Source organism: Oculina patagonica, chromosome 12, assembly GCF_052425735.1.
Source record: "Oculina patagonica isolate OP01 chromosome 12, crgOcupat, whole genome shotgun sequence".
In the NCBI taxonomy this organism is placed as follows: Eukaryota; Metazoa; Cnidaria; class Anthozoa; order Scleractinia; family Oculinidae; genus Oculina; species Oculina patagonica.
In genome coordinates, this window is record NC_135769.1 from 8,664,572 (window position 1) to 8,689,942 (window position 25,371).

At 39.1% G+C, this 25,371-nt stretch overlaps 1 protein-coding gene across 1 annotated transcript in view; it reads right to left on the bottom strand.

Moving 5' to 3' along the window:
• LOC144633287 (uncharacterized) overlaps window positions 1-25,056 on the bottom strand; it is a 36,321-nt gene extending 11,265 nt beyond the window's left edge. The window contains exons 1-9 of the mRNA XM_078492139.1: window positions 24,813-25,056; window positions 20,222-20,368; window positions 19,774-19,800; window positions 19,012-19,158; window positions 17,454-17,600; window positions 13,407-13,433; window positions 12,651-12,671; window positions 12,283-12,420; window positions 11,431-11,583 (exon numbers count right to left, since the gene is read on the bottom strand). Coding sequence (XP_078348265.1) covers window positions 11,431-11,583; window positions 12,283-12,420; window positions 12,651-12,671; window positions 13,407-13,433; window positions 17,454-17,600; window positions 19,012-19,158; window positions 19,774-19,800; window positions 20,222-20,368; window positions 24,813-24,906 — 901 coding nt within the window. The 5' untranslated portion in view covers window positions 24,907-25,056. The remainder of the gene's footprint in view (window positions 1-11,430; window positions 11,584-12,282; window positions 12,421-12,650; window positions 12,672-13,406; window positions 13,434-17,453; window positions 17,601-19,011; window positions 19,159-19,773; window positions 19,801-20,221; window positions 20,369-24,812) is intronic.
• Window positions 25,057-25,371: the final 315 nt, after the last annotated feature.

The window sequence follows — 25,371 nt, forward strand, 5'->3', positions numbered from 1 at the left end:
GGCAGGCAGTTAGAATCTGTGCTTTTATAATTTTTTCTTTGAAAAAGTGTACCTTAGGTACATATACGAACGAAGATGGATCCTGCCAATATACCCTTCAACGCCCTCATTGTGGGACCAACGAACTCAGGAAAAACAAGATACGTGGTCAATCAGCTTTGTGGCCCTTTCCGAGGCAAGTTTGACTACATCGTGCTCATCTGCCCGACGTTCGCGCACAACAAGACTTATTATCGCTTTGCTGAGGAAGATCTTCGATTTTTTGTTTTAATTTGCGAGCAGCACGAGGTTGAATCTTTGTTAAGGCTTTCAAGATTTCTTTTTGAGGGAACGAACACGCTTATCATCCTCGACGACTGTGCTGCTTCGAAAGATGTAAAAGGAAGAACAGGGGAGTTGGTGAATCTTGCTTTCTCTGCTCGCCACGCAGGTTTGAGCGTATGGGTGTTAACTCAAAAATTGACAAGCATAACATCCTCATTCCGCGAAAATGTTGCGGCAATCGTTTTCTTTTACACCCCCTCTGCCAAGACCACGAAGGCAATCTTTGAGGATTACGCTGGCGAACTTGCCCATGAGGATTACAAAGAAATCATTTTGAAGCTAAAAAAAAATAAGTTTTCGCATCTTGTCATTTCTCATCGCCACCCTTACGGCACAAAATTTTCTTATTGAACATATTTTTTAGAGTAATAAATGGCTGACCCGTTCGCAACTTCTCCTCCCGAGAGCGTCAAGGGCGCTGCAAGTGAACAAGAATTAGCTTCCGTAATGGAACTGCTAGGAGCTGAACCAGAAAGTACAGAAAGCGCTATGGCACTCATTCAAGGCCCTGACATTCCTGCTTTGCGTGAACAGCTTGCAATCCTTGTTTCAACAGGAAAAGCCAAAGAAGCAATCGGTGTGCAACTGACACACGAGCAGGTGAAGCGCTTGACTGATAAAGAAGTTGAAAAGTACTTAAAGAGATATGAGGCATACGTTGGATCCAAAACAACCGACAGCTTGATTGACAGCTTTATTTTTCTTGTTACTAAAGTCGTTGGTATGGCCGTAAATATCAAGGACGTCAATGATTATCAGAAGGAACTCAAAAACGACTACATTATCAGTAAAGAGCTGTCCACTTTGGCAGGCGGTCTGGCTTTGAAATGCGGCCGATTTCTTGCCGTTGCAAATGCTGCGCTCATCACAACAAAGCACGTTAATTTAAACGAAGCTACAAAGTCGCACACTTCGCTGTGCGAAACCAAAGGTGCTTCCAAAGATGCGGACACAAACACTACTGAAGATTTTTCTGAGCAATGCTAAAAAAATGCTAAGTAATTACTGAACAATGCTTAGCAATTGCTTAGCAAAAAATCTTGCTGAGCAATTTTCTATTAAAATATTATTTTTTTTTATTATAAATGGCCGAGCTCGAACAAACTCCGATCGCTCAAGAAGAACAGAAACAAGTTACTTCAACAACTCCAGCAACAAAGCCTGCCAAAAATCCAAAGCGAGTTGCTGCTGGCAAGCTTGCAGCTGAAAAAACAAAACAGGCTCGTGAAGCACAGAAAAAAGCTGCTGTCGAGGCTGCTGCAATAATTGCAAAAGAAAAGGAAAAGAAATCTGCTGCTGCAAAGCGAAATGTAACACCACCGGCCGTAACGGAACCAGCTCCGCCCGAGCCTCAGCCGCAATCAAGCGGTCTCACCACAAATCAATGGATATCTTTGCTTGGTATCGGCGTTGCAATCGTTACAACTTATGTGAAACGCGAAGACATAAAAGCCTTTATAAACGAAAAAAGAAGTCCAACATTTAAAGCTCCGCCAACTCTTATAACTGATGACACACCAGTTACAGCAGAAAGTATTGGAAGGGTTGCAACGCGTTCTTCAGACACGCCTTCGACAATCCAAAATGCCATTAGACCTCGCAAACAAAGAGGAATCCGTCCGATGGATTAAAAAATTTCTTTTGAACATTTCTTTTTCATTTATTATACCGACAATGTCCCTTGGTTTTATTCTTGACAGCCTTGTTAAAGGTGCAGCTATGGCTGGTATTGCATAACTTTGGTTTGAATTTTCCAAAACTTGCGTTAAAACCGCTATTCGGGTGCAAAAGGATGAGGATACAATTTTTAAAAGAGGTATAAAAAAAACAAAAGAAGTTGAATCTGGTGAAGAAGTTGCAAACTTTGCTTCGCAAAACGGTGAAGAATAAACAAAAAAATTTTTCAATTGAATATTTTTTATTATTTTATACTGAACCGCCATGTCCGACAACAAGCTCGTGAAAACGCTCATGGATGCCGCCACCATTACAGGTCTCGCCGCCGGAATCGGCTGGGCTGCAAAAAAAGTTGTAAAAGAAAACTTCACATCCGACCCAAGCAGCAGTTTTATGAACTATGTAAAGTTCACAGCCGTCATGGCTGGCAGCGTTGCACTTAAACAGTATCTCGAGGACCAGAAAATTCTCCCAACCAATTAAAAAAAAATTAGAATAGTATAATAACAAAATGGCAAGCGTCGCGATTATGGCTGGCGGAGCTATCTTGAACGCTGCTGCTTTCATTGGCGGCAACTATCTTGCTCGAGCTTTGGGTGGCGGAGATGACGCCGCTTTGAAAGAAAAAGAAAGACACGACAAAGCTCTCGAGGCTTACCAGGCAGCTTACGCGAAGTACTCTCGCGACCGCACGAAGCTTCTCGACTGGATCGAAACCAACAATGAGATCAAACAGCAAGCGAAACAAAACTTTACGAACACAGACTACGCTTTCAAACTCTACAACCAGGCACATCCTGACAAACAAATGATTCCTCCGAAAGAACCCAAGTTCTCTGATTTCTATCAGCCAAGTGAGCAGCAGAAACAAGGTGAACTTATGTTCGTTGGCGCTGGCGCGCTTGCACTTGGGTACGCTGCCTTTCGGTTTCTTTAAAGGTTTCTTTTTTTTCTTGTATACGCATGGATGCAAAGATTTTTGCGGAGCAAAACTTTTCGAAGAAAATCTCGAAAGTCTACTATAGCCCCCAGGGCTACTGGAAAGGAATTGCCGCGATAAAAAAATTAGCCGAGGCGGCCAAGGTTTCCGAAGATGCCTCAAAAAAGTGGCTAGTTAAGCAGGCCCTTTGGCAGATCTACCTTCCGGCACCACGATACGTTCCTCGCCCAAAATTCGATGTTTCTACCCCTAACGCGGTCCACCAGGCGGACCTTCTTTTTCTGCCACACGACAAACTGCCGAGAGGGCGAAAAGTTTACAAATACGCGCTGACTGTTGTTGACGTTGCCAGCCGTTTCAAAGAGGCCGAGCCTTTGACCTCCAAAGATTCAACTGAGGTTGCAAAAGGTTTTCAGACAATTTACAGGCGAAGTGCACTAAAATGGCCACAGATGCTGCAAGTTGACCCTGGTCGCGAATTCATGGGAGCTGTTACTAAAGAAATGGAAAATCACAAAACCTATATTAGACGCGGGCGTGTTAACATTCACAGAGATCAAGCTATTGTTGAACGTTTTAATCAAACACTGGCAGGGCGCCTGTTTGGTTATCAGTACGGTGTCGAGATGAACCTGCCATCTGGCCAGCGGTCGACAGCGTGGGTAAAAAGGCTTCCCGAAGTTGTTACCGCTCTGAACAACGAAGTAACCAGTCTTACTGGCAAGAAACCTGCTGCTGCAATCAAAGAAAAGGCTGTTTCGTCCAAGCCGTCCTCAAAATATACAAGACCTGTTGGCAAGAAAGAAAAAAAACTCCCCTCTCTCGTTAATGTGCGCTTCCTCTACCAACCTGGCGAGCTGGAAGGCGGCGTAAAAAGGGCAACAGATCCGATTTGGTCATTAAAAGTCTACAGCATCGAAAGGTCTGTTACTAAACCTGATCAGCCAGTGCTTTATTACTTGCACGATGGCCCAAAGCGCGGCTTCGTGCGTGAAGAATTGCTTGTTATTCCTCCAAATACACAGTTACCACCAAGCACTTAGTGCTTGAGCCCCTTGGGCTCAGAAAAGCTATAAAAGTTCTGTTTATGTAGGTGTTTCGCAAAACTTATACCCGTAAGCATTTGTATGTATCCCATCATCCGCTATCCATCGCTTTGAGTCAAATGGCGACAGCGATTTTTTGTTTACCACTATCGAATACATCTCGTGGGCATAGCTCCTCGGCATGTGCATTTCGTGAAAGCTTTCCTTGTTTTGAAAAAGTGTATCTTTGAAGTTTTTATGATCTATTTTTTTCTTTGTCACACACTCTTTTACCCCCTTTGCCTTTTTTATATTTTTTTTGTCTTCTGTCATTATTGAATACATTTTTGGCCTCAAACAAACACACTCTGAAATTAGTTTTCCTGCGCATTCGTCTTTCATTTTTCCCAACACCTTTTTGTTTTCGTTTGAATAAAGTGAATGCTCTTTTGGGTAGTCGCTTGTGTCATAATTGTCAATGTTTTTTGTCATGTCCGCGTAAACGTCTTCTGTTTCTATCTCAAGCAAAAGGCTGTCTGTGTCTGTATACAAAAGCTCGCAACGCTCCCCGTACTCCTTTTTCAGGTGGTTGTAATAAAAATCGTACATACATAACTTGCTTACGTCAAGGATGGTCATGCCTGTGTAGACCGGTTTATTAAGAAAAAGCTTACTTTTTCGCATGTCTATTCCAACCAGATCGTTTGAAAACATCACATGCCTTGAATACAATGGGCTTGCAACTAATTTTCTTATTTTCTTTTTTTCGTCGCTGCGCACTATTCTTATGTCTACACGGTTTCTTAAGTTTTCCATTGTTTTTCCAAAAACTGAGTTATTCATTAGCTTGTAAAAGTTCTTTTCAAAGACGCTTTTCGCTTCTTTTCGGAATTCTGTGTTCATCCTGATGTACGGCTCCATCCACGCCTCTTGTTCAAACTCTAAGACCCTGTGCACTTTTTTGAGTTTCATTCCCTGTTTTAGATAAAACTGCAAGTTTCGGTAATGCACGACGTAATTGGTTTTGTCTCCAAGAGTCAATACAAGCTTTTCGCTTTCTGGCAGCTTTAAATTAAGATTTTTTATTATTTTATTTTGGTAAGGTGAAAACATTTCTTTGTTTATTTTCTTTTTCTCTGGTGCTAATGGATAGCTGTTTTGTTCTTTATGCAGCTCTTTCGGGTATTCTAAGTCCACCTCTAAAATCCATCCAGCTTTTGCAAACTCTTTTTTTGTCATTATTTCTTTTTCTGTCGGCCTAACCTTTTTCCATCTAAAACCACTTTTTGGAAGCGGCTTGCTCATTGCCCACCCGTAAAGGTTATTCGCATCGAGGTACGTTATGTATTTTTTTGGCTGGCTCGGGTCAAATCCCTCAACATAAGGGTTGTTCGCCTTTGCATATCTCTTGCTTACCATCGAAATTCCGCCTCTTATTCCCCTTTCGACAAAAAGATGCATTTTATAGTTTGTAAGTAACTCAAGCTCCACGCCTGTCTTTTTCAAGAGTGCGTCCCAAGAAAGGCCTGGCGTCGTGTAATAATTCGCGGGATCCAACTCATACTTCTCAAGACAGAGTTTTCGGAAGTTTTCAAAAACGTCGGCTAACAGGGTCACGTCAGTCTTAACGTACAAATCGTGGTAGTCGCCCAGGGTCTGGCAGCCAAAAGTTTTCCACACTTTTTGCGCGTGTTCATACTCTTCGTCTGTAATGTGCTCGTCGGCGAGTTTGCTGTAAAACTTTTCTTTTTTTGGCAAAGCTGTTTCTGTAAATCTTTCCCATAAGTCCATGTATTCATAAGGATAAATTCCCTTTTTGCAAAGAAGTTCAAAACTTTCATCAGACTTTGTTGAAATAGATTTTGTTATCTTTAATGACTCTTTCGGGGTCGCTTCTACAAGTTTTTCAAGTTTTCCTTGAAGAAAGTTCAAGCTGTCAATAAAACGCAGTCCGCCCAATGAAAATGAAATGTATTTTTCCATGTTGTTTGCGATACACCTCACCTCTTTATTTTCCTCTTTTGAAATTTTTGCCATTTTCTGCATTAAATGGTGCGCATCATAGCCCCTCAAGTTGTAAAATACAACTGGTATTTGGACCTTTTTTGGATTTATTCTCATCATCAAGTTACAAATGTTGTGCGCGGCTCCTCGGAACTTTCCTGTTATGTGGCAGTGGTCCTTTACCACATCTTTGTAGTTCGGCTGGATAAGCGGCTTGTGACAAGCTAAACAATTTTTTTGGTTTTTTGCGGCCTCTATGTGTGCTTTTTTTGTCAGCTTTTTTAGCTCATAGTAATTTTTGGTATCCAGACCTTGCACTGCTTTTTTACGTCTGTAATAACATTTTTTGTGTAATTGCCCAAAGTAATTAAGTTCTTTATTATTCCCAATCCATACCGGCAACGAGTCTAAAAAGTTTGTTTCATTAGCGTTTTTTCGCAAATGTGGCAATCGGTTGCATTTTTGAATTTTTCCCAGTCTTCCCAAGTCATCACAAGGGGTTTTTGCTTTGACAATTCAAATCTTATTTTTTTCTCTTCACTTAAAAGGCAGTTCAAAAATACTTCAACTGCGTTTTCGCCCCTGTAAACAAAAGGCTTTTCGTGTTTGCCGTCACTCCTTACAACCGTGTAAGCAAATCCACACGCCTCGTGCTGTTCTGTCTTGTCTGTGTAGCTTTTTTTCTTCAAGTCTTCCAGTTCTTCCCCTTGTTCTTTTCTCTTCTGGCGGTCCTCGGGCGTTTCGCGTTTACATCCTTGCATCTTTCTTAACAATGCCTCAAAGTCGGCGTAAATTACAAAAGGCGCTTTCATTTGTTTTTGATAGTTTTTAAAAGAAAGAGTGTTTTTCCCCTCTTCCGGCATTTCGATTCTTGTTGGCCTTCCCTTAACCCCATTGCAATATTTTTTGTGACTCTCGAGCAAGTCTGCTCTTGTAAAACTTGTCAAGCACAACATGCAAAAGTGTTTTTTGTTGTGTGATTTTGTCTGGTCGTAGAGCAATGCGTTTTCTCTTTTTACAAAACAGTAGTGCTGGATTAATCCCGACTCTATCAACATAAGACAAATACGGGGAATGCTGTTTTCTTTTTCGCTTATTCTAAGTGGTATCACACAGTCGTCTTCCCATCCGAACACATTTATTGCAAGGCCTCTGTTTTGCGCCTCAAGCCTGTCAATCTGCTTTAGTGGCGTTGGAAAATCGATTCCATTGTAGTTTATTCCGTCGTCAACTGGGTATCTGCTTGTTCTTTGCGGATTTTTCCCATCTCTTGGCGGAAATAATGCAGCTCTCAAAGCCCATTTCAAACATTCGTTATCCCTGTTTTGCACGTTAATAACTGCTTTTTTGTTTGCCAATTTTGGTGGTAAAGGCAGATAACTCCCCCCTCTCAATGGCTGATAACGCGCGACATTGATATACGCCATTTCTATTCTTTCAATTTTCCACCCCGAGCCCTTCTCTGACCAAGCCTCAATTTCTCCCTTTGCTTTTTCGATAAATCTGTCAAACTCTTTTTCGATTTCTTCTTTGGTGTTTTTTGAAAACACGTGCGGTTCTCTTTCACTGAAATAGTGGTTCATGTGTTGCGTAACTCCGTCTCTTTGTATCGAAAATTTAACTTCAAGTCCAAAGCTTGCTTTTAAGCTTCGTAAGTCATCAATTTCGCTTACTAAAAGATCATAAAACTTTTTCTTGTTTTTTCTTGCAAAAATGTAAAGATCTTTGTTGTTTGTGTCAGTTTCGGGTATGTCCATTTTCCATACTCTAAGCCATTCGTTAAAATCGGTGTGGGCGAGTGAAAAAGACAAATTTCTTTGGGGGTTTCTTTGAAATTCACGGAGGTTTTCCTCCATCATAGCTTGCAAAACTTCTGACGAATATCTTGCGGCAGCCATCTGTTGCATATACTAAAGAAAAATATTTGTTCAATTGAAAAATAAATCTAGCACACAGGTGGCGCTCTCTGTTGCTGCGGGCCGTTAGAGGTGCCGCCAACGCCTTTTTTGCAACTCGTGGCGCAAGAGGGGTAAGAAAGGCGTCTTGCGTTCCGCACACACATGTAAATTAGGAGTTGTGGACACAAATTGTGACAAGGAGCGAGGCGAGCCTGGGCGAGCCGAGCGAGTTGTCACGGTTTGTGCCACAACTCCTAATTTACATGTGTGTTTCAAACTCAACGTTGATTCGCAATTTTAGCCATTTCAATATCCTTTTGACGGTTTTAAAAAAAGAGTTGAATTTCGCTGTTGTCGAGTCGTTTTACTTCGTCTTAGACTACGAGCAGTCCCTATTTTTTCGCAGAGTCCGTCGAGCTTGAAGCGAAATTTTTTTCGAAGAGTTCGTCGAGCTTATAGCGAAAAAATTACGCGCGGGGGGAGGAGGCGGGGTAAGCAGTCCCTATTTTTTCGCAGAGTCCGTCGAGCTTGAAGCGAAATTTTTTTTCGAAGAGTTCGTCGAGCTTATAGCGAAAAAATTACGCGCGGGGGGGAGGAGGCGGGGTAAGGCGAGAAGCGAAAAAAAATAGGGACTACCCGCAAAGCCACAGCGTTTGACCTTTCACGGCCGAGTGATTTTTGGCTTCGATTTCAAATCTAATTTGCCGTGTCCAATAATATTTCCGCATTTTGACGTACTGTCAATTGACACCGCTGCACTTGGTTGGGTTTGTCACGTACGCATCAAACTCAAAGCTTTTTTGATGAATCGTCTGCAAAGTTTTATCTCTGGCGATTTATCAGTTCCAGCAATGTTTATTTTTTAACACTGATTCACCTCTATGGGCTAAAGGCAGCTTGATGTAAGTGTTTAAAGCGCTTCTGTTTGTTTAAATTTGTTTATTCCCGGCTTGCACGGTGGGCACAAAGTGACCCAAAAACGCTCACCTTCATTCATCTTTTTCGTTTTTGATACTGGCTACCTGAAATTTTGCATAAATATAGAACTCGTCATTCTGAAAAATCGAATGTTTTTTGTTTTTCGAATTTCGACTTTTTTGGCGGGAAAATGACGTCACAAAGTTGGCGCCAATTTTTTTTTAATTAGTATGGAACATTTTTTGACAGTTTCTGAAAGAACTTGTCACAAAGATCTTGAAACTGAAAAAAATTCTGAGATATGTCAATCTAATCAAAAGTTATCGCTAATTGAAGTTTGAATTTCCCGCCTTTTTGTTACTAAAAATAGCTCAAAATGGCGGAAAACTCAAACTTCAATGCACCATAACTTTGGTTTGGATTGACGTATTTCAGAATTTTTTTCAATTTTAGGATCTTTGCGACAAGTTCTTTCAGAAACTGTCATAAAATGTTCCATATCAATTTAAAAAAAAATTGGCGTCAACTTTGTGACGTCATTTTTCTGCCAAAAAAAATTCGAAATTCGAAAAACAAAAAACATACGATTTTTCAGAATGACGAGTTCTATATTTATGCAAAATTTCAGGTAGCCAGTATCAAAAACGAAAAAGATGAATGAAGGTGAGCGTTTTTGGGTCACTTTGTGCCCACCGTGTTGTAATTACGAAGCTCGCGCAAAACAGCCGTTGTCTTGTTTACGAGCCTTGAATTTCTGTGGAATAAAGCTACTTTTGGTTGAATTCTCCTCTCTTACTTTCGCTCCGTACTTTGGCGGCTTGCTGCTCATACACTGAATTAAAAATGTTCTTCGGAGATGCAATTTTATAGCGACAAAGTACGATTCAAGAAGCGATTTCGAGAGCTCAAAAGCTCCCGCTCCCATCGCTTCGCAATATGACATGCAAGTGTTAACAACGTATTGACATCTTGCTGTCAACGCTCCAAGCGTTAGCCAATCATATTTTTGCGTTGTGAGAGCAACGCATAATTCAAACACTGTGGCTTAGCGGGTAGTCCCTATTTTTTTCGCTTCTCGCCTTGCCCCGCCTCCTTCCCCCACTCGTAATTTTTTTCGCTATAAGCTCGACGAACTCTTCGAAAAAAAATCGCTTCAAGCTCGACGGACTCTGCGAAAAAAATAGGGACTGCTCGTAGTCTAACTTCGTCTCGATTCATTCAAGAATTTGACAGTCACTCATTAAACTTTTAAACCAATGAAAGCGTGCGCCATTGAATGTGCATGCAACTGGCTTCCTTTTCAGTACTTGAAAAAAGTCATATAATAAATCCTTTATTGACCAAGCTTGTTCGGTCAAGAAGGCAGGATATTGGCCTCGTTCTTTTTTGCGCGTTTATGGACCTCGACTTCGTCTCGGTCCATAAACGCGCAAAAAAAGAACTTGGCCAATATCCTGCCATCTTGACCTCACGCTTGGTCAATAACCCATATATATTGTCCATTGCAAATTGCATGCGCCTTAATTTTTCCTCTAAAGATGATTATTGTCTGGCCATGGGATGTTAAACAATAAATTTATAGTTTTTCCTCAAACTTAATTGACAATAATTTAATGGCTAAGTTGTGAACAGTCCTTTGGTTTTGGCTGGATGTTTTTGACCGTTCTCAAACGTTCTATGCTCTTGTTTGTGGTATCAGGCATAGCTTTATGCAACAGACAACTGGCTGGAAATGTCTTGAATGTGGATAAAATCCTTGTCTGATGCTCACCATGAACTAACAATTATGTCTTTTAACAATAAATACAAGCGAAAATAATCATATGCGAAAGATAGTTATTTATACTAAGATAAATGTGTGATAATGAATAAATTAAGATAAAAATAACTGTTCAATGTTCATGTTCATCAATGAGAACAATGTCCGTTCAAGCCTAAACAAATACCTTCGCACGAATTGAGTCCGACTGAGTGTTAAGACTAGGTTTCTTCATGCGAATCCACAACATTTCGTGGATCAAGCAATCGAACTTTCCCTTTATCTTAGTATAAATACACTCTTTTTTTTTATAAGAATACAGTTTTTCCGACCCAGCCGGGCTGAATATTCTTATTTTTCTGCCGATTTTAGGCTAAAATATTCTTATGAACATTCTTAGAAAATACCGTTTGACATTTCCGTTTTAGCAGGTATTGGATAGTCAATTACAAGTGTTTGGTGTCCAGAATTGTTTCGTGTTATATTGTGCACATGTAACATTGGTTTTGGTTGCAGCCTGGCCGTTTTGGCTTTAAACAAAGCATTCCTCACAAAGATAAAGTGATGGAAATGAAAATACCTGATTTTGTTTCAACTAAAAACATATTTAATTGTATTGTATTTACAAATCTTCAACTCAAAACTATATTTCTTTTCAAAATCTCACCCTCAGGTTTATTCTTAAAATATTCTTAAAAATTCGCCAATTTCAGCCTCGATATTCTTATAAACTAGATTCTTATAAAATAAAAAGAAACTCTCTTTCGCAAATGAATTTTAACTTGAAAATGGTGCCAGGATGTCACCGAAACGTCGTTCATTATTTTCGCTTGTATTTACTGTATTTCTAAATTTAATCTTATAAGAATTATGTCTTTCTCTCACCATTCTTGTCCGACAATTCCATTCCGTTTCCGTCTCGTTTGTCGCGTGCTAAATGGATGGGACCCTGAACCAATGAATACCTGTCAGTCAGGTAATCAGGTGCGTGACGCTTTCTCATTCCTCCAGATGGACATATTTTCACGCATAAGTCATCTACATCACAGATGATCACATGGCAAAAAGATAAATTGTCATAACGATTCAAGTTAGAATCTGACTAAAGGACTGTTATCTTTTTAGCAAAGCAGTAAACGCTCTTGTATTCATATATAGAAACTATTTCCCCTCCCCCTGACTGACTAACTCATTGTAATTTTTCTAATGTATTTAAACCATTGTAATTAGGATTACCTACTTTTTATTCTTGCTGTATTTTACGTGCTTTAGTGTTTGTACTGTATGCGTTATTTGTTTCTTTTTTTGTGTCAGCAAGTGATCAATTAAAAAAAAAAGTTAGAATTTTTCTTTCACGGACAAATTAGTAATATAAACCATAATGCAACATTTGCTTGACGTTTGGAAGATAAAACAAAGCAAAAAATATTCAATAAGTCCAAAATATTTTACGATTTTCTAGCAAAAAAAGAAGAGCCTACTGTTATGGAGAGAACACTCCACGAAAAGCAACATTTGTACAGTCCCGCGTGTATTACAGCACTCGGGATTCCCGAGAACACATGGAAAAGCGAGTAGATTAGAGCCGCCAAATTATATGTTGTTGTGTTACGAAGGGAAGCTAAAATAAAACTCGCACAACGCGACACCTACAGCGTAAATATGCTCCGTCTTTATTTGTTATACAAGGGTGATAAACGCACCTATTTGTGCAGGTTGTAAATCAGTATATCTTACCCATTTGAATTTTACTGTAAAAGCAAAGTGGCACGCCGTTGTCTTGGTAACAGCATTGTTTTTCTTTGCACTGGATTTGCGTCATTCCTTCAAAGCCACAATCAAAACGCTGATATTGATCAACGAGGCATTCGCTATCTATTGAAATAAAATCAAATTTGTCGTCATTCGCATTTAAACGTAATAATTTACTCGTCCGTCTGCCCGTACGTTAGCCGGTTCGTTCGTTCATTTGATTGTATTTTGTTTTTATTTTTCAATCAGATGTATCCGTACATCCTGGCCGTCAAAGAAACGGTGCTGTATGTGGAGGTTTGACTGTATTTCCTAACAATAGACTGTATTTATTATAAATCAAAATTACTTACCCTTGGAGGTGGTGGGAGCAACTGTTCAGAATACAAAACAAAGCAAATGATTACTTTAATAAATTTCCTGGCAAATGAAATATTATATTTATAACTCAGTATCCTGCGTAGTTTTTAATTAGGAGTATTTATCAGAGATTGACTATGAGGCAATTTGTACTTAGCCCCGTCGAGTCATCGCATTCGATATTCTGCTGGCTGAATACTGGCTTTGTCTAAATTAGGTCATTGGAAGGAGTCGTCAATATATCGCTGAGCCTTATTAAGTGGATGAGAATTTGTCGTGGATACAAGACACATGTACAAGTAATAAACGAAGCAAAAGAGTTGGCGGCAACTAACGATCATAAAAACAAATCCGTGACAAGAAAGTTGAAATAAACATTACAAATCCACTGTCGCAAAGAAGATGGAAGTAATCGCTGCTCTCAATGAGGCGATTTTGACTTAAATCGAAGAAGAAAATATCGAAACAGAGATTGCAAAAAGAGAAATTTCGGGCTCGAAATCTAATTGTCAAATAGAAAAAAAAAACTACGAAACAAAGTTAGAAAATGGGTAGTACAAGGTCTAACTCTTCTACAACGTATACAATGATGCAGAATTAACTGGCCGTTCAATAAGAGTGAAAACTGGGTGGCTTGGTTTAGGGCTGGGAAAAAACATCTCGGCTGTTATAGAGAGCTGGCCGTAGATGGAGGTTCGACTGTATTTGCTACAAGTGGACTGTATTTAATACAAATAAAAATTACTTACCAGTTGGTTTGGTGGTGGGGAGGGCAGCTGTTTAAAAAATAAAACAAAGAAAATGATTTCTTCAATATATGACCTATTAAAGCAAATACTATTTGAAACATCTCTGACTGAAATTCATTTGTCTAAGTGACCCAGTGATTAAACTCTAAAGCATTCTGGAGAAAATAAAAGTTAAACCTTGTAAAAATGATTAAAACGCGCGCCATTTTGTTTTTTAACTGGCTTGAAACGTAGATAACTTCAAATCCATTTTTCTATCGGGTGGTCAGCTTGAGACCTAAAGTTTTGGTAGGTTTTTGTTAGCTGTACTCAAATTGTTACCATGCTATGGGATCTTTGTGGTAACTTTATTTTTGCCTGTATTATTAATGCTCGAGTGTTCGGCGGAAACCATCTTTACTCGGACAAAGGGTAACAGAGAAACCAGAGAAATAAAGCTAACCGAGGCCTTCATTTAGCGTTTAGCCGGCGATGGTCATCAGGGCGGGGTGGAAAGTAAAAGAATTTTACGACCAATTTTTTCGACCAAATCAGCACTGAGATTGAAAGTATTGGATGGAAATACTTTTTAGGTACCTTATTGTTGCTTATTTTTGCGGGACTTAATTTTCGCGATTTTCGCGACTTTAAAAAAAAAAGCGAAATTAAAAACCCGCGAAAATTTATTTCAAACGTTTGCTATTGTATTTTTTATGTTCATTGCGTATTTTGGGCCAAATCGCGAAAATTAAGTCCCGCGAATTATGCACGTTCCATTTTCGCGAAATTAAGTTCCCGAGAAAATAAGTAACAATAAGGTATGTTGCTTCTTCTCAATTAAAATGAACATACTTATTGTATTGGGCTATTCTGGCCACAGGTGTGGTCACCTTATTTTCAAACAGTCACTTAAGACTACATTAGAAAAACAATCAATGAAATATCCCAGCAAAGGTGAGAGAAAACCCGCTGAATGTTAGGTGTAATATATATGTAAAATATAAGACAGGTAGCTCAAGTGGAGGGAGGGAAAAATGGACTACGCCATGTTGCGAATATGTTAGCAAGAAGATAGAATTAGGCTGATTCACTTTCATATAAGAAGCCATTAAAAAAAATACCCAGATATTACTGGGAGTTTCCCTAAACAGACATTTCCCCTAACCGAAATCTGGAAGATGCAATGTCAATGCAATTTCGTGGTGAGAAGATGCAATGTCAATTGCAACTGTCAATCTACATAAGCTATGCAAAGATATCAACTCATCTTCTCTGGTCAAATCACCTTCACCAGATATTACGGAGCTTTGCGATCAGTATGATGCCGTTTTATCCTCGATCCTGGATGAACATGCACCCTTGCGCACAAGGATTATCACCCTAAGACCTCGTGCTCCTTGGTATAATAATGAGATTAGGGAGAAGAAGACCATTTGTCGCAAACAAGAACGGTGCTGGCGTCGGTCCTGTCTTGCGTCTGATTACCAATCTTACGTCGAACCGTGCCTTGTTGTAAAAAACACTAGTTTTAAATCAAAAATGGATTATTACTCCAATCTTATAGACGAGGCTGGAAACGATAACAAGTCCCTTTTTCGCACCATCGACCGCCTTCTCCACAGGAAGCCGGAGAAGTGTCTTCCGTCATAATCCTCGGCTACAGAACTTGTCAATAATTTTGTCACTTTCTTCGAAAATAAAATTATCAATATTAGAAGTAAACTCGAAGTTTCCGAAACGCCTGATCTCTTCTGCACCTTAGATAAATCGACGCTTGACTGTCAGTTGAATGCCTTTTCACCTACTTCAATCATTGAACTTTCGAAGGTTGCACGTACTGTTGCGTCTAAGTCTTGTAGCCTGGACCCTCTGCCTGCTCTTTTGTTAAAAGAAAACTTTGGCATGCTTCTTCCAAAACTATGTAGGATTGTGAACTTGTCCCTGGAATCTGGATATGTGCCTCCTTCACTAAAAACTGCCGTCTTATTGCCACTACTCAAGAAACCATCCCTGGATCACGAAATCCTCAGTATAAATTATAGGCCTATCTCAAACCTCAAGGTCATTTCAAAAATGATCGAAAAAGTTGTTGCAGTACGTCTTTAGGACTACTTGGAATCCAACCAGCTTAATGAACCGCTGCAATCAGCCTATAAGCGATTCCATAGCTGTGAAACTGCTCTTGTACGTGTACACAATGATATTTTGCGTGCCATTGACGATCGTCACTGTGTTATACTCCTGCTACTTGATCTATCTGCTGCTTTTGACACTGTCGATCACGACATTCTGGTAAAAAGGCTGAACTCCAAGTTTTCAATCTGTGGCACTTCCCTTGAATGGTTTCGTTCGTATCTTACCAACCGTACACAATTTACCTTAATCGATGGAACTAAATCGCAGTCTCGTGAGCTCAAATGCGGGATCCCCCCAAGGTTCGGTCCTAGGGCCTGTCCTGTACTTACTTTATACTGCACCATTGGCTGACATTCTACGACACCACGAAATGGAATTTCACTTCTACGCTGACTATACTCAGTTATATATCTCTTTTTCAACAAACAACGACGTCGAATTAACCAATACAGTTGGAAAAATCGAGGAATGTTTGTCTGATCTTGACAAGTGGATGTTTCTCAACAAGCTAAAGCTGAATAAGGACAAGACTGAACTTCTCTTCCTTTACTCAAAACACAACCCACAGCAGTCTCTACCTCCAATCCGTTTTGGTCAAGACATAATTCAGCCATCTCAATTTGCTAGAAACATCAGTGTAATATTTGACAGTACTATGACTATGCTTCCGCATATCGGTTCCATTTGTAAAGCAGCTTCTTATAATCTCCGAAACATCTCCCGTATAAGGAAGTACTTATCCACGAAAACAACCGAGATCTTGGTCCATGCTTTTGTGTCTTCCAAACTCGACCACTGCAACTCTCTTTTATACAATGTGCCGAAGTATGCCTTAAAAAGCTCCAGTCTGTTCAGAACGCCGCTGCTCGACTTATCACCTGTTCGCGAAAATACGACCACGTCACTCCGATATTGAAAGAACTACACTGGCTTCCTATTTCTGAATGCATTAAATTTAAGATTCTGCTACTTATCTTCAATGCTCTCCATCAACAATCTCCTATCTACATTCAAGATTTGTTAACGCACTACCAACCTTCAAGAACCCTCCGATCATCACACTCTTCACGCCTTAACCCTGTCAAATTCCACCTTAAGTCTGGGTCTCGAGCTTTTGCTGTTTCGTCGCCTGAACTCTGGAACAGTCTACCTCTTTTATTCTTTTTTTATTATTAGCTAATTGCCATTTTAGTCTGTGTAGCCCGAGGGAGGCCATGGATAAAAATGCTTATTATTATTATTATTATTATTATTATTATTATTATTATTATTATTATTATTATTATTATAATTCCTATGCTCGAGGCTCATACAGCTGGGGCTTATCCCGGTTTCCGTAGCATTAAGCGACTATGAGTATTGCTACTCCCCCCTGGATGGGATGCTAGTCAATCGCAGGGTTACCCCCAAGCAGTAAATTCGCCGGTACCCATTTATACACCTGGGTGGAGAGAGGCACTGTGAGAGTAAAGTGTCTTGCCCAAGAACACAACGCAGCGCCCCGGCCAGGCCTCGAACCCGGGCCGTTCGACTCGGAGCCGAGCGCGCTAACCATTAGGCCACCGCGCCTCCCAATTGCCATGATAAGCTACGTAAAATCATGAGCTCAGTTACACTTGCTCAAATGGGTAGTTAAAGAATACGATTTACCAAACAGTGGATAGCTGCCAACTGAAAGACAACTCCAAACAGAATAGTTGTTGTAAATTTTCAGGACGATAAAAGTTTTGAATTTTTGTTATACGGACAAATAGTATAAACCGTAAAGGTGAACACACTATGCGACAAGTCGCAGCGGTGTCCCAAATAGTTTTAAAATAATCACGACTCTCTTGAAAAAAGACTAGCCTTGAATATGATCTGTCTTCATTTGTTATACAAGGGTGATGAACACACCCATTTATCGGCTTGTTTTTATTCAATATATCTTACCCATATAGGTCTTATTGTAAAAGCAATGAGGCACGCCGCTGGGGACGTTGTCTTGGTAACAGCATTGTTTTTCTTTGCACTGGCTTGGCGTCATTCCTTCAGAGCCACAATCTATACGCTGATCATGTTTTACAACACACTCGCCATCTATTGAAATAAAATAGAATTTGTCGTCATTCGAATTTTAATAATTTACTCGTCCGTCCGTCCGTCCGTCCGTCCGTCTGTTCGTTTGTTCGTTGGTTCCCAATCAAATGAACCCTTAGTATAATTTTCAGAAGTGAATGTCGGAATCTAAAAAAATAAGGAAATTAAATTTGCAAACAAGAAACATAAGTGCTCGCTTGCATAAATGTATACCAATTTAATACCTTAAAAACAATTTACACTATGATTAGGCAAGAAAACACCAATAAATCAGAAACTACGCAAAAGCATTTATCTCGTATCTTCAGTTTGTTTAATCGTTAGTGACTTCTAAACAACTGTACTAATCGTCTTCAAATACATGAGTATTTCAAATACATTTTGCCTCGTTTTTTTCCGTGCAGGAAATTTGTGCACTCGTTTCGTTGTTTGAAGTTTGTTATCGTGTTCGGTATGTTAGGAGTGACCCATCTGCACCCGTAACTGAATGCTGCCAACTTTATCAATCAACACAGAAAAGCGATGAGAAAAAAATACGTCTTTTCTTATGTAAGAAAACATTTCCACTGGAACACAGTGTCCATAGCAAACAAACATAAGCGTTATGAAATTAGTCAACGAACGCGGCCGAGGCATTTCAAGCCCCAGCTTTAAAGCATATACACATTAAAAAAATCAAGCAGGGAGTTAGTCCAACATTTTCATTGAGCAAAGAGGTTTTCTTTATATTCTCGTCATTACAAAAATCAGAAGTGAAATGATCTGACAATTCCTTAAAACATTCTGATGTGGAACGAAGTGACCGTATAGCTCTGGGATGAATTGGTTAAAAAATTCGTTAAACGTTTTGAGTAGTCCGGAGATTTAAAACTCGAGTCAACAGGACAGCTTTGTTTTATGGTCTTGCACTGGATCCACCGCGCGCAATTGCTCAAGATATGGAAAGGCGGTTTGCAACTAAATCAATTTAAGCGGCCACACAATTCTGCGAAACAAATTGAACATGATTAAAGCAATTTTCGACAGTAAACAAAAGCAGATGAATGAGAAATTTGGACTTTTAACCACAAAGTCTGGAATATTTTCAATACGTTTTCAGTTCATGCAAATTGTGTTGAACGTTCTGATTTGTGGGCTTTTTTCTATTTGTTCTTTATGACCAATTGACCAAATCAACACTGAAATGGACAGATAAGGCCCCATTTACATAGAAAGAGGATGATCCTAGCACAAGGATCATCCTCCTTTTATGTAAAATGGAATGATCCTAGTGCTAGGATCATCCTAGTACTAGGATCATCCGACCGCCATATTTTTTCAGCTTTCAGTTTACATGTGAATGGTTGCATTTGGCCCCAACGCTAGGATCATCCTAGCGGTAGGATCATCCCTCATCTCAGATATATCTTACCCATTTGAGTTTTATTGTGAAAGCAATGTGGCACTCCGCTGGGGACGTTGTCTTGGTAACAGCATTGTTTTTCTTTGCATTGGCTTGGCGTCATTCCTTCAAAGCCACAATCTATACGCTGAGTTTGGTTAACAAGGCACTGGTCATCTATAGAAATAAAACCGAATTTATCGTCATTCGAATTTTAATCATTTACTCGTCCGTCCGTCCGTCCGTCCGTCCGCTGTGATTTAAGCTATTTTTTTCTGAATCGTTTCAAATTAAAGGGAACTTTAAAATTATAGTCTTCCAACATAGAGAAATACCAACGGAGTAATTAAAATTCCAAAATTAGCAAGGATGGTTTGACCGACGAAGATAAAGATGGATAACGCTAGAAAACTTTGTCAATTTAATGCCTTAAAAAATATTTCTTGAAATAAAACCCCGGGTCCAAAAGCTTTTGTGATCAATTTTCAAAATTTATATTGTTTAGAATATCCCGAACCTGGAGAACTAAAAACAAAGTTAGGACATAAACAACACAATGTCTAACTCTTGCTTTATACAGGTCTTTACAAGCAGTTGGATCTCTCTACAACGGCTAAAATGATGCTGAATGAACAAGCCGTTGCAGAGTGGTTTAAAAAAAGATACGAATAAGTAGGTGAGTGTAAGGCTGGGACAAAAAAATCTCAACCGTCATAGAAAGTGGCTGTAGGTGGAGGTTGGACTGTATTTGATACAAATAGACTGTATTTCTTACAAATAAAAACTACTTACCAATGGGTTTGTTGGTGGGGATGAGCGCTGTTTAGAATATAAAACAAAATGAAAGCAAATGATTACTTTATTATATTTCCTAGTGAAGCAAATAGTTCTCTATTTATAAATAGCAGGCAGCAAGAACGATCTCGTTTTTAACGGAAATCTATTGCCGTCCGAAGCCTTTATGACACATGTAAAAAAACATATTTAACTAGGACAATGGCTAAGAGAGAAACCGGCCGGGTGAAATAAAGTTGAACGAGACTTCGGCTTTATGAAACGCTAGGCTGGCGATAGTCATCACGGGGTATAAAGTAAAACGCTCCAAAGCGTAAACAGAGGGTTCTTAGTTATACTTTTGACACCTTTTCACCAAATCAGCACTGAGATCCGCATTTGTTATTTAAGGGTGATAAACACACCCATAAAATTTAAGGGCATGTAGTAAGTCACTATATCTTACCCATTTGAGTTTTACTGTAAAAGCAATATGGTACGCCGCTGGGGATGTTGTCTTGGTAACAGCACTGTTTTTCTTTGCACTGGATTTGCGTCATTCCTTCAAAGCCACAATCTATACGCTGATCATGGTTTACAACGCACTCGCCATCTATTGAAATAAAATTGAGTTTGTTGTCATTATTCTTCACTTGTTCTTCTTTCCTTTCGCCCGTCCGTCGATGTGTTCGTTCGTTCGTTCGTTCGTTCGTTCATTCGTTCGTTTTTAGGCGGTGACGCCTATATGCTATGGCCCGGTGGACGGCCGTGTGAGGAGTGAAAGATTACTCCAACCGAGTAGCACTGGGAACTAGGCACTTTGTTGTTTACTCAGTTTCGGTACGCCATCTTTGATTGTCAATGAGTACGAATCAACTTTAAGAGCATCCATCGGCAAAACGCGTTTGATTTCTAACGTACAGTTAAACGGAGTTTTGGGGTCAGGGGAGAATGATGTACTGGATAATTGTGAGCTCGCTTAAAGAACTTTTTTACCGTTGTACGTGTATTCAGGGCGCTAAAAAGGAAGGGCGGCGAAACGCGCTCAGAGCTCTTGAGCGATGTGTGATGCGGAGGTGTACTGGGGCGAGCGCGCTTTACTGCAGCAAAGTGATAAACATGGCGGCGAGTGAGATTTGATGGCTGGTGAAGAAAAGTGATTGCTACGCGGAACCAGTAAGAGATTTCCACGAAATTCTTTTGGGAATGGAATAACGATATGTTTCTTCAACCGTCAGAAGTTAAAAGTGCTCGATTCTGTGAACACAGTGTTGCATTATCACAAATAAAATCAACTTGCTCGAAAGGCTTTTTACCTTTTCTTCGGACGCTAGCAATCAAGCACCAATTACGTAAAAGATATGGTCAGAGATGGCTCAGTTTCCAAACAATAAGTACAGTATGTATTGCTCTTTCATCTGTGTAAATTTCATTTTGAACTTTTTTGAACTTTTTGAGTTAGAGGTTTTGAAAGTTTATACTTTTTTCGACTGTGCGATCAGGGTGTTATGAATAACATTTTAGCAATTTTACTCTTTTCTCTGCGATCATATTGCGTCGTCTTTAACTTTGAATGATCATGAATTATGATGGAGTCTTTTTCCAAAATCTGACCTGTGAAAATCACTGAAATCTTACTTTCACCCTGACAACCTCAGTAAATTGAGATTAAAAACTGCAGCTCAAGAAATATCTGTCAAGTAAATAAAATAAATAAAGATGAAAGTGTGGGGTTTGTATCCATGAACTTCCCAGAAAGAGTAAGTGTAACAGGGCAATCGAAACATGCTTTCTGTAATTACATTTAAATCACTCATGACTCGGAATATTCCTTTTAGTTTTGATTTTGACAGATACACTGAGCAGCACATATAATAAGGTTAAAAAAAATAACAGGCCTTTTTTCATTATATGTTACTATTTTACTAAAAAAATAGAGTTTCATCTTTAGCCTACATGCTAAAATTTTTATTTATGATCGCTATATCTATACACACCACTAAGTAGCCCATCAATATAGTGTGACCAATGATCTTTATTTACTTTTTTGATTTATTTGATATATCTTGCTCTCAGTCAGCTTTATTTATATCATGATCATGTGTTGACAATGAGGTATCAAGGAATGTATTGTTTCCAGGATTGATCTAGGGGAAGGGAGCAGGGGGTACACCTCCTCACCTCTGAGATGACCTGCTTCTTTCTAGTACCATTCCTTACAAAATTGTGGTGCACCCCCTCCTAAAAAAATCCTGGATCTGCCCCTGATTTCATATTTGATTTATAAAAAGAAATGTCACTATTTGTTAATGCAGAAGACCACTTGACACATAAATTTCTTGGTAATTTTCCTTCCAGATCTAGATCTCCATACACATAACTAATGAAATATAATTTTATGAAAAGAACTCTAAGGCATTCCCAGCTGCTTTTCTGACATACTTTTATCCTCTTTCTCCACTGAAAATATTAAGAATAATTTGTTTTTATACAACAAGCATGGTCAAGCAACTGTTGCAAAAAATTAAAAAAGGTTTGCTTTTTATCTTTACATCACCAGAGCAAAAGGCAAATTATTAAAACAAAAAAGGTCTTAAACAATGCCATTTAATAATTAAAAAGAGGGAGATGTTGATGTTTGTGATGTTAATGTTTGTGTTGTAAAGACATACATTTGCTTGGCTAGCATCCAGTGTAGGGAAGTCTTGAATGGTTTGTACTCATTGAGTGCAACTGCACTGACATTGAGTGTATCTTCTTCTGCCAATGTATGAGACAGTTCTTTTGTGGCTACAACTGTCACCACCTGAGGATAGAAACTAGTGCCTGTTGGACAACTTAGAAAGAAATACTGGTTGATAGATATCTTTTTTGGGCGAAAATTATTAAGTAAAGCAGTCATCATAAGGCATTGCCTGATGGTTAACATGATCTACCAGACTGAGAAGAATCTAAGAAATGCAGTCATTTAATATTGATTTTGAAAACAAATTTGACTTCAGCTGCAATTTTCACTCAAATGACTGAGCTAATCAAGGTGTAATTGTGAATTTCACAGTTCAGAATCTTTAAAAAGACTTCTCTTGTTATCACGGTCACAGACAGCTACAACATGGTCGCAGAGAAACGAGTAAACTGCTAGAAAGCTAGTAATAGCACCCTGATCACACAGTCGAAAAAAAGTGTAAAATTTCAAACCCTCTAACTCAAAAAGTCCAAAAAAGTCCAGAACGAAATTTACACAGATGAAAAAGCAATACATACGTTACTTATTGCTAGAAAATTGAGCCACCTGCTACCATACTTTTTACGAAATTGGTGCTTGATTTCTAGCGTTCGAAAAAAAGGTCGAAGGCTGTTCGAGCAAGATGATTTTAATTGCCATAATTCAACTCTGCGGTAACAGATTCAAACACTTTCTAACTTTATACTGATTGAGAATCATATCATTATTTAATGCCCAAAGAAATTTAGTGAAAATCTCTTACTGGTTCCGCGTAGCAATCACTTTTTTTCACCAGCCACACGATCGCATTTGCCGCCATGTTTTTCACTTTGCTGCAGTGGAGCGCGCTCGCCCCAGTCCGCCTCCGCATCACACATCGCTCAAGAGCTCTGAGCGCGTTTCACCGCCCTTCCTTTTTAGCGCCCTGGTGTATTCGAAGTCGGCATACGTGATGGCAGACTAAGTTGACCGATGTTGAATTTGACGAGTGAAGGCCGGTTAGTGTCATAACTTTTGAAACCTTTCCAAAAGGGAGACCGATGGCAGCAGTATCTTGATTAGATTGCAAAGGTGAGCTATCTGAAATCATTGTTTGCTTTGACGTGCATTGTTGTCGATAATATTTAACTTTTCCCTTCGCGACTCGCCATCTTCCTTTTACTGCTTTTGATAATATTTATTCGGGTATTTATCTCAAGCCATTAAAAATAACACAGTGACGGTATCCGTATTCCTATTTGTACGAGAAGCCAGAGTTCAGAAAGAACTTCTACCCTATTGCTGATTTAGCTGATCTAAAATGTTTTGTTTGATAAGTTGCATAAATGCATGTAAGTGATTCTAGTAAGCGGTGTTGACTTCATTACATTTCAGACCATTTCAATACGGAAATGTCACACAATCTTCAGTATCGACTAGGTGTGGAAATCAATCCTGGGCCTTTCTGTTGCTAAATGACGAAGTTCATAATGATTTAATGTATTTATCTTATTATACTGTAGGTTTGTTATGTATTGGAGGTTCGTTTTGTAGTCAAGGCAAATAAAAATTAAAATGAATAAGAAAAATGCAATTTCCGGGATCATTGTAAAGCGTCATCGCCTGTGCATGCATGTATGCGTGCCGGTTATTTTTATTGGTTGGTGTTCGTTCGCTGTTTAAAACTACTGGCTAGCTTTTTGGCTTATATTAGAAGGACTATGTCAGGGATTTTATCAGATTTTTGAAAGCCAAAATTTATATTTTTGTGGCAGAAACCAAACAATAATAATCCTTTTTTTTTTTATTAAAAATTGCTATATTAGAGCACTGAAACTGTAAACGAGCATATTTGGCTGCCGATGGCTTGGATGGAAACGGATTGCAACTTGAAAAAGCTAGGCAAACGTTTTCAACTGTGTTTCCACACGTAAGCAAAAAGATGATATTTATAGCCGTAGATTGATTTCTATCCGCAAATTAAGGCTATACCTTACTTTAGATGTTCAAAGATGATGTTTTTATGGGTTTAGTTGACTACCACTAATTTCAGAACAGTTTAGACCAAACATCTGCAAAACTGACATAGCTCCTTTAAGCAGCTGTTTATGTCTCAATGCCTAAGCCAGGCAAGACATTTCCGGTTCAAGTTTGGATTTTGCCGTTACTGCAAATAGTATAAGCCATAAAACACAACATCTGCTTTACGTTAGGAAAATAATAACATCCGATTAGTCTAAAATATTTTACGATTTGCTTGTAAAAAATACGGGGTTCCAGCGTGAATATGCTTTCTCTTTATTTTTTATACAAGTTGTTATTTATGGACATGATGTAAATCAATATATCTTACCCATTTGATTTTGACTGTAAAAGCAATGTGGCACTCCGCTGGGCACGTTGTCTTGATAACAACATTGGTTTTCTTTGCACTGGCTCGGTGTCATCCCTTGAAAGCCACAATCTATACGCTGATCTTCGCTAATGGCAAGGCATTCGCTATCTATTGAAAAAAATTCGAATTTTTCGTCATTATTGTTTCACTCGTTCGTCCGTTCGTCCGTGTGTCCGTCGGTTCGTCCGTTCTTTTTTTATTGGTTGGTCGCATCCTCGGAGACTCAAGGAAAGCATTCGCAGACCCGTTCGTTAGTCTGGAAGGATTCTTTTCCCTGGGGCTCATTTAGCTCTTCCTGAAAACTTTCGCCGCTCCGACTTTAATAATAATAATAATAATAATAATAATAATAATAATAATAATAATAATAATAATAATAATAATAATAATAATAATAATAATAATAATAAAAGGCATGGGGTAGGTAGGTAGTCACTGAACTTAGAAAATTGAAACAGTTATCATTGGAGCACTTGGAGCTATCAAAAAGGGACTAGAGAGTTATATTGGAAGAATC